The sequence below is a fragment of the Adiantum capillus-veneris genome, chromosome 6, assembly GCF_014529385.1.
Source record: "Adiantum capillus-veneris isolate H3 chromosome 6, ASM1452938v2, whole genome shotgun sequence".
Classification (NCBI taxonomy): domain Eukaryota; kingdom Viridiplantae; phylum Streptophyta; class Polypodiopsida; order Polypodiales; family Pteridaceae; genus Adiantum; species Adiantum capillus-veneris.
Window position 1 is genome coordinate 49,042,059 of NC_140936.1, and position 9,238 is coordinate 49,051,296.

Consider the following 9,238-nt stretch of genomic DNA (forward strand, 5'->3'; position numbering starts at 1 on the left):
GAAAAAAAATTCGAGGATCGGATTTCCCGTAGAAGAGAAATCGGCCGTGCTCTGATACCACTGTAACAGACTTGGACACTCCAAGTCAAGAATCAACCGCGACAGCACCAAATAACCACTTCAAAACAATTCACAGATCACAATAGATTTGCACTGGCCCGGCGGAGTTCCGTGCCTAGAGATATTGGCCCCAAAGACTGGCGCCCCTTTCGGTATTTCTTTTTATATTAATCAATCATCAAAGTACAAGAGAGCCGTTAGGGTTTCACTCTCAGACTCTGCGTCCAGATGCTCTGAGAAGTGAGGCCCTCACCACTAATTTAAAGGTTACAAGGGATGCCCAAAAGCAAAGCCCCAAAAGCTTTTAAAATCAAAAGCATCAGTTCTCTCTCTCTCTTAGAGAGTCTTTTCTTTTTTTTTTATAAAAAAAAGAGCAAAAGCAAAATTCGCGTCGCTCATCATTTTCCAAAAAAAAAAATAATAATCCGCCTCCGCGATTTCCGGAATTTAGGGTTTTTGGCGAAAATTAGGGTTTGTAGGAATTTTAGGGTTTCTGGCAGAAATTAGGGTTTCTGGCAGAAATTAGGGTTTCTGCTCTCCGCCACGTCATCACTTTGTGACAGCGGGCCCGCCAAATGAACCAGACTGTCAGGCCAGAGACGAGCTCCCAACACACCTCTCTCTCACTGCACCACTCCTGGGGTGTAAGTTGTGTGGCAAGCTTGAGTGTAGGTCGACCCCCCTGGATCACTATCATCCTGGTGGAGGCTAACTCAAAATGGATCGCAGCACTCATGAGAGTGGACCAGGCTGCAACATCCCAAGTGTATTGTCGAGCTATGGAAAGAGCTGGCATCAGCCGAAGAACCTGAAACCAAACATGTTGTGCCATGGGCAGTTCCACAGACAGTGACATTGACTCTTCAAAGGATGGCCACAAGCTACACAGGCTGCTGAGAAGCCACTGTGTACTAGCCAACTGTTGTAGCTCTGTGTGGAACTAGCCATTGGAACATAGTAACTCTCCTCGGCTGCCTGCAGTCCCATGATTGCTCCCAAAAACCTGACAAGAATTCAGCTGTGAGACCCTCCTCCTGCCAATGAAGTGCTGCAGCAGGATGAGCCTCTCTCCGTGCTGCCAGTATGTGGCGCCCCAGTCAAACCGTGTACTGGATGGCCACAACTCGTATCCTCTGAAAGAAGCACTCTGCAACATGTGGAGCCTCTATCGAGACTCTGTGAAGGCGACCCTCTCCCTAAACCTCAATGAACATGTGGGGTACAGACTCCGAGCAAGCACAAACTGCAATGAGGACCTCCAACTGCGTGAAGGCCCCCATCCATCTGGGAGCTACTGCCTCTAGAGGGGTGAGCCAATTAGCTGGTAAAGCCTCTGTAATATCCTAACACATGCTTTAAACCCCCCTCATGCCTCGTAGCTAGATGCTCTGTACCTCCGCGGACAAACCTGAAAATTGAAGCCAGTCGTCGAGAGTGCCGGCTGGACCCTCTGCCATGGGACCCCAAGAAACATGAGGCTTACTACCAACCAGGTGGCCTCTCTGAGTGCTAACCATGGGGTTCCAAACAAGGGGCTGCCTCAAGTGCTCCTTTGTGCAAGTGGGTTGATGCTGCTCCAAGCCACTCCGTAGGTGCTCCCGCTCCCAAGAGCAAAGCAGGCTCCCCACAAATCGATCCTCCAACCTCCTGCTCAAACCAATTCTGCACATCTTTGTAAAAATCCACCTGATGGAAGGGCTCCAAGCCTGCATAGTAACAGGGAACGGGCGGAACGGGGCCCTCCCGTTCCTGGAACGCGTTCCCAAGCCCGACGGTTCCTCGAAACGGGAACGGGACCGGAACGCCGTTCCCTTCCCAGGCATAACCGGAACGGCATCCGGAACGCGGAACGGCAAATCCGGAACACCAAGATTTTAAAGAATGACAGTTTGGGACAATTTTTTTGAACTTTTGGGGGGGTGTTATTTCCATCCTCTCCTATGTAAAGAAGGGATTTAAACCCTCTCTCTCTCAAGCTCTCTACCTCACTCTCTCCCTGAAGGCTCTCTCTCCCTCTCCCTCTCCCTCTCCCTTTCCTTGAAGGCTACCGTTCTGGCCTTCGTTCCCATTCCACCACCCCGAGGGCCCCCCGTTCCGGAAACGTCCCGGAGCCCCCCGTTCCCGTTCCCGTTCCCCATTCCCGTTCCGTGTAACTAAAGGGCCTCCTGCATGAGGGAGTCAAGCTCGAAGTCGGTGAAGCAACAACTCCTGCCAGGGCTCTTTCCCTGGAAGCAGTCCTTTGACCACAAACTTCCCAAGGAGGGCTTTGCTCTGTTGTGCTGGGTCAATGATCCCAGCCCCCTCGAGAACATGGTAAGGTGATGACTTGCCAAGCCATTTTGGCCTGGGCTAACTGGGTGTCGCGCCCTGACCACAGAAAGTTCTTGATCAGCCTCTCTAGCTAGCTGATACAAGAGCTGGAGAAGATCCAGCAAGATGTGATGTACTACATAGTAGCCAACAACACTTGGTTGGCCACTATAACTCTGCCTGGCAAAGAGATCCGTACTGAACTCCAGTGAAGCAGTTACCTCCTCCTGGACAGGAGGAGGGGAGCAGTCTGCTGCTCAGGGGACAAGTCCAAGCCAACCTGACAACCCAGATAGCGTACTTGAGTCCCGGGGTAATCCCCTTGAAGCCCTCACCTGGCGACTAATCAGGCGTAGGAGCACTGCCAATACAGAAAGCCGCTGTCTTCCTCCAGTTGATCATTTCTTCTGATGCACAACAAAACACCTCAAGAACCTGCTCACACGTATGTAGTTTTGCACCCTGGCCCTCCAAGTACAAGGCTGAGTCATCAACAAACTCAGCGTCAAGTAGCTGGTCTCCCCTAATACGGAGCTCTAAACCATGCAAGACAATGTGCCATGGATTCAAAAATATGCTCATCTCCTCAGCATAGAACAGAAAGAGGAAGGGGGCTAGAGGCAACCTTGTCTGACTGAATGCATGCATGAGCATGAAGCGTTCCCCTCTTCCCCCTGCCAAGAGCACCTGACTATGCACACACCTGTAGAAAGCTGACACACCTTTGATCCAAGCATCTGAGAAACCCATCCTGTGTAAAGTGCCCTCCAAAAAGTCCCAGTTATCTCTGTCGTAAGCCTTCTCAAAATCGAGAAGGAGTATCACAAGATCCTCTCCTCGGAGACGCGCGAGGGTAGACGCCTCCCAAAAGGTGAAAATTTTGTCAAGGATACTACGCTCCTTGACAAAACGTGTCTGGGTCCCATGTATGATGCTATCAAGTAGTGGCTGAATCCTCAAGCTCGGAGCCTTTGCTGGAATTTTGTAGGCTGAGTTGAGAATGGTAATGGGTCACCACTGCTGAATCTCATCCGAGGAGCTTCCCTCCTTGGGAATAAGGTAGATCAAGCCCTCACTCATGCGTCAGGCATCTCTCCAATGTGCAAGATGTACTGATATGCACTACAAAGATCTGAACCAAGCAAGTCCCAGTACTCTAAAGAGAAGTAGGGAGTCAAACCATCCTCCCCTGGACAACTATCTCGGAAGAGTGCTTTGAGGGCCTCATGGAGCTCCTCTAGCTAGAGACGAAGCTCTAGTCTCTAACGCATCTCTGTAGTAACAAGGCTAGGCATATGCGCCCAAACCTGCTTTGCATGCATCCTGACGCTCAACTCACAGCAAATCGCAATAGAAATCAGTAGCAACTGCACGCATATCCTGAGGCTATGAGGCAACTGACCCGTCGGGTCTCCTCAACTGGCTGACACTGGCGTGTGCATAAGGGGGCCTCACCGTTTCAAATAACTCCCCAGTACCTCTGTCACCCAGCTAGGTCGACTGAGATGCGTGCCGATGGAAGGCAAACTCATGACACTGCGGCCTGCTCCTCAATGCTAGTCAACTCCCGTCAAGCCTATTGCATCTGCTCCTCCAACCAAAAACTGTTTTGGTGGTGCTCCTGCATTCTCTACAAGGAAACGATGCCCCGTTGGAGATGCTTCTCCTCCTTTGCGGCCAAGTGAGCTGCCGACTCCTGGAGGAAGAATCATCTAAGCTCAGCGAATCCAGAGGCCACTCTACAAGCAGGGGTGTCTAGCTGTCCAAACTCTCTATCCAAAGTGCTACCACCCGCTCTCTAAGCTCTGGATCTAGCAAGACCCTCCCAGGGATGCGCAACATCGTACTCTACCTCCTCTGTCTGTCTATCACAGCGAGAATCATTGGCGCATGGTCGGAAAATGTAGTCCCTGCCAGAATGCAAACAGATCCACCCATGTCACAGATATGGTCACTGGCATAGAAGCGATGTCACAAATTGCTGACGTGTCAAGCCACTGAAGAATGGAACCAACCTGTAGATCCCAGCTCAAAGGCCTAAACCCTAAGAAGCAGAAGTAGAAAAGAAGAAGAAGCGGACGAAGTTCCCACCAACATATGGGACCACGTTCGATGGGGCCGAAGTGACCTAAAGACATTTAAATAAAGCAGGACCCCACACACACATTGAAATTCCAGCATGGAGAATTGATGACGTGGCAACTGCTGTACGGATTTCCGCAATCTGCGTTGACTTGCTGACATGGTAGCGTGTACGGATTTCCATGATTTATGCTGGCTAAATTTTCAGCGCCAGCTTCTGGGCTACTTTTGGGCTAGATGCTTTTGAGTTTCAAGCTTTTCATGTGCTTTTCAAGGCCAAGGGCCTTTAAATGTGTTGAGGGCTCATTCTCTGGCACTCTTTCGGGTGAAGGTGTAGAGCGTGAGTACTGGCATTGTACTGAGTTCAAGCAATGTAAAGAAATACCGAAAGGGGCGCCAAGGTTTGAGGCCAATGCTCTCTTGGGATGGAATTCTGCCACTCCCCGTCTCGTGTCGTCTCTCTCTTTAAGTTCAGTTGTTATTTTGAGTGCTTAAAGTTGTTTAGTGTGTTCTTTTTTGTCGGCACATGGCGCGCGTCCCGGTTACAGTGGTATCAGGGCTTGAGGTGTGTGCTTTTCTCAAAGCATACCATTCTTACCAAAGAGCAGATAGAGCAAGTTGGCGCTTAATGTTTACACGAAATTATTAAAGAATCTTCATGTCCCGACCCCGGACTTATTAGCCACTCCCACCCTTACTTCATCTGGCGCGCTCCCGTCTTCATCGCTCTATCTTACAGGGCATAAACCATAAGGAACCCAAGACATGGTGTTCATGGATTCAACAGAATACTTGCAGTTTCTCCTCAACAAGCTTCGCGACTTTCTTTCGCAGCATCCTCAGCAGAATCTCTCGATGCTGCAAAGTTTTCAACGGTTTCTAAATTATATGTTTACCCTCTCTGATGCCCCAGGTTACGAAAAAAAGAATACGGTGCCAAATGCGTTGTCTTGCAAGCCACAGATATATGCCGTTATGGCAGTAGATCATCAAAACTTTGAGGAAATGCTCAATCAGTACGCTACAGATCTTGACGTTGATTGAGACAAAAGGTGTTGACAAAGTGCCACCTTCCTCCTTTTATTGGGCAAAGGCATCGAAGGTACCTTTAAGGGGGTGAATAAGTATTTCTACTGGCCTCAGCTCAAGAAGGATGTGGACAAGTTTGTGGACACTTGTTTGGTGTGTCAAAAGGTAAAGTTTGAGAGGCACAAATTGGTAGGACTTCTATAGCCTCTTACCTTTTCTAGATCGACCCTGGGAAAGTATAACACTCAACTTCTTTTTTGATCTCCGAAGGACTCAGAGTGGGCATGATGGCATTTGGACCATAATCGACAGATTCAACAAGCGGGCTCACTCTGTACCATAAAGAAGACAATGAAAGCCGACTACTTGGTTCTTTATCATATTCATTTCTTTGGTAGATTCCTTCGAATCTAGTCGTTTCCTTCTAAGAAGGACCTTACCTTAACAGGGGGTGAATGGAATTTGATCTCGGTCCCTTCAGGAGCTCAACATATTGTAAGCTAACCATCCATATGCCTTAACGCATGACGCTGACGATGGGAGGGATTCGTTAATTAAAAAAAGATTATGGTTCCGCTTTTCCTGCTTCGACGCCCCCCCCCCCCTTCTCTTTTTTTTTTCCTTTCAATGCCAGCATTACACCTTTGATGATTCTGCTCTTTGTTTCTTTTCTTCTAAATTGTTGGCACATATTTGGCTAGATTGTTTTCTCACAGGTTCTGACGTTGCATGGAATGCCTACTTCTAGATTCTCGTCGTCGTTTCATCCACAGCCAAATGGGCAATCGGAGATAGCCAACTTAGTGGTTTTAGACTTTTTGAAGTCTTATATCTCTGACAACAAAGATCCAGTGGGAGAAGTATTTGCCACTGGTGGAGTTTGCTTACAACAATTGTTCACATGTCTACGGGGACGGCGCCATTTGAGATTTTGGTGAGGATCATCCTACAGCTTCAGAGTCTTCCAGGAAATCTCTCTTTTCTATTTTAGTTAGGGTTTTAGTTAGGACTATGCTTGACTTTTTTGTAACGCCTTATGATGAGAGATACCATCATCAATTGTACGCTGTTCTGATCTCATCGGTCATTTTGTTCTCAAGAGATCATCTTTCTTTCTTTCTATCCATGGCCTGGGGAAAAAGATACAAATGCCATTTGGCTGCCAATCTAGCTCTCTAGACTTGCCAATCTCTACTTTGGCTTTGTCATTTGATTGGGTTAAGGATGCCTTGGATTATTCCAAACTCTGAAGTAGCATCGCATGTCTGATAAGAGAAATCACCTTCCAAAATTGTTACGTTTGTTCCCTTACAGACAAGCGGGCATTGAACTGTTCTAAATGCTTTTTTTCTGCCTGCAGAATATGCTGAGGCCAAGTTTCGGGAAGTGGTTGCAGCTTATGAAGCTTTGAAAAAGTAATTTGTTCATGGATTGGTTGGGCTTCAGATTTGCTTTTGAAATCATTTGTTGAAGTGAAGGTCATTGAGGAGTTAGTGGTAGTAGCCATTTAGAACGGTCTGGGATGATTGCTGCCACCTTATTAATGCCGAGGCTTGGCAACAAAAGCGCGAAGGGCTTGGAAATAACAGTTGCGAACTCTTTTTGCCTTTTTGTAGCTCCCAATTGTAATCGTTTGGACGGGACTAAATCATACATATGCTCTAAAACCCTGAGGCGGGCATTTTTAGTTGTAAATTCATGTTGTGACTATGCAGAGAAAGTTGTTCGCAGCCTATTCTTGCTTACTGACAGTCGATGCATGCTATTTTCATTCACTGTATAAGAAAGTTTTGTACATATGAATGTGGTGTTGCTACCTGAATATCTTCGACGATATTGTGACAACTGATGTAAGGCTGCCATGCACAAAATGAAAATTTCAATATATGCAATCTTTTGATCGATAGGATAGGATGGGGTCATGTAGCCTCATCATTCACTTTTGTATGCGTCTATTCTAACATTTTTCTTAGCAGCATTGCTCCCAGAGTTGAATGATTAAGCATGCAGTTCAATTGGCCTAGTATTTTTTTTTTTTTCCAAGAAAAAGATCCTTCTATTAGTTAATGAACACTGCCCATAGGGCTACATCCACCTCTGCAAGAGAGGGCTACAACAAGCATGATGGGGAGACTCTCCCAATGAAAAAAACAGCATATATACAATGGGGCTAGATCAAGAAATGGGAGGAGGGAAGAGCCACACAGGTGGACAGTAGTGCCATCTGAGCACCCCCTGGACCATGGTGTAGAAAGGCCCAGGGCGCCAGAGTCGAAGGAAAGCCTCGCGGCGCTCCCGCATGCGGTCGGAGCTGCCCTGTAGTCCCTCAAGCTGTCCTCTGAGAGTATGGATCAGCTCTAGCCAAAAGTCACGAACAGTCTCTGCTGGTGGCACAGGGCGAGCCTCAAAGATGCGGAAACAACGGGCCCGCCAGATGAACCAAAGAGCTAGGCCGCTGATGAGCTCCCAGCACTCCTCTCTCTCACTGCACCACTCCTGTGGAGTAAGGTCTGTAGCAGGCTGGAGTGCAGGTCGCCCCCCCTGTATCACTATCATCCTGCTGGTAGAAGATAGCTCAAACTGTAGTGTCGGGCCCGTGAGAGTGGACCAAGCCGCTGCCCCCCAAGTGTACTGTTGAGCCGCGGAGAGGGCAGGCATCAGCCGAAGAACTCTTAGCCACACCTGCTGGGCCGAAGGACAGTCCCAAAGACAGTGTCGCTGACTCTCCACCAACTGGTCACAGGCTGTACATGCGGCCGAGAGACCACTATGCACAAGCCAGCTCCCTACTGCTGTGGCTCTGTGTGCAACCAACCACTGGAACAAAGTGACGCGCCTCGGCTGTCTGGAGTCCCACAGCCTCTGCCAAAAAGCTGCCAAGAACTCAAATGTGAGACCCTCCTCCTGCCAATGACGTGCTGCAGCGGGGCGGGCCTCTCTCTGCGCTGCAAGTATATGACGTCCAAGCCGAACAGTGTACTGAAAGAAAGGGACTCCTGGGCGGTCTGCAGAAGAGAAGGGGTCCCTCCATAGCCACTCACCAGGATCCCACTGTACTCGTGCCAGTGGACAACACTCCCAAGCCCATAGCCTCCAGTGTCTTGTCTCGAGAGCTGCTGGGTCAGGGTCTATGACGCAAGTCCTCCCACAGATGCCCACAACTTGGATCCTCTGGAAACAGCACTCTGCTACCTGCGGGGCCTCTACTGTAACTCGCTGTAATCGTCCCCCACCCTGAAGCTCAAAGAACAGGGCTGGGACAGTCTTTGAACAAGCCTTGACTAAGATGAGAACCTCCGGTCGTGTGAAGGCTCCCATCCATCGGGGTGCTACTGGCTCGAGAGGCGTGAGCCACTCAGCTGGAACTGACTCTGAGATGTCCTGATACATGCTCTGAACCCCTCTCATGCCCTGTAGCTGGACACCCTGCACCTCCTTTGACAAACCTGTGAACTCTAGCCAGTCACCTAGAGAGCGCGCTCGACCTGCTGCCATGGGACCCCATGAAACATGAGGCCTACTCCCAACCAGGTGGCCTCTCTGAGTGCTAACCATGGGGTTCCGGACGAGGGGCTGTCGTAGGCGCTCCTCCGTGCATGTCGGTTGTCTCTGCTCTAGGCCACGCCGTAAGAGCTCCCAAGAGCGAAGCAAACTCACAGCGAATCGGTCCTCCAGTCTCCTGCTCAAACCAACTCGGCGCAACTCTGTAAAGATCCATCTGGTCGAAGGTTGCCAAGGGCCTCCTGACTGAGGCACC

The 9,238-nt window shown here is 49.3% G+C and overlaps 1 protein-coding gene across 1 annotated transcript in view; it reads left to right on the forward strand.

The window, feature by feature from the left end:
* Positions 1 to 7,214, forward strand: part of LOC147455479 (Chaperone DnaJ-domain superfamily protein) — a 66,564-nt gene extending 59,350 nt beyond the window's left edge. Inside the window, exon 7 of the mRNA XM_086515272.1 lies at positions 6,842 to 7,214. Coding sequence (XP_086371398.1) covers positions 6,842 to 6,900 — 59 coding nt within the window. The 3' untranslated portion in view covers positions 6,901 to 7,214. The remainder of the gene's footprint in view (positions 1 to 6,841) is intronic.
* Positions 7,215 to 9,238: the final 2,024 nt, after the last annotated feature.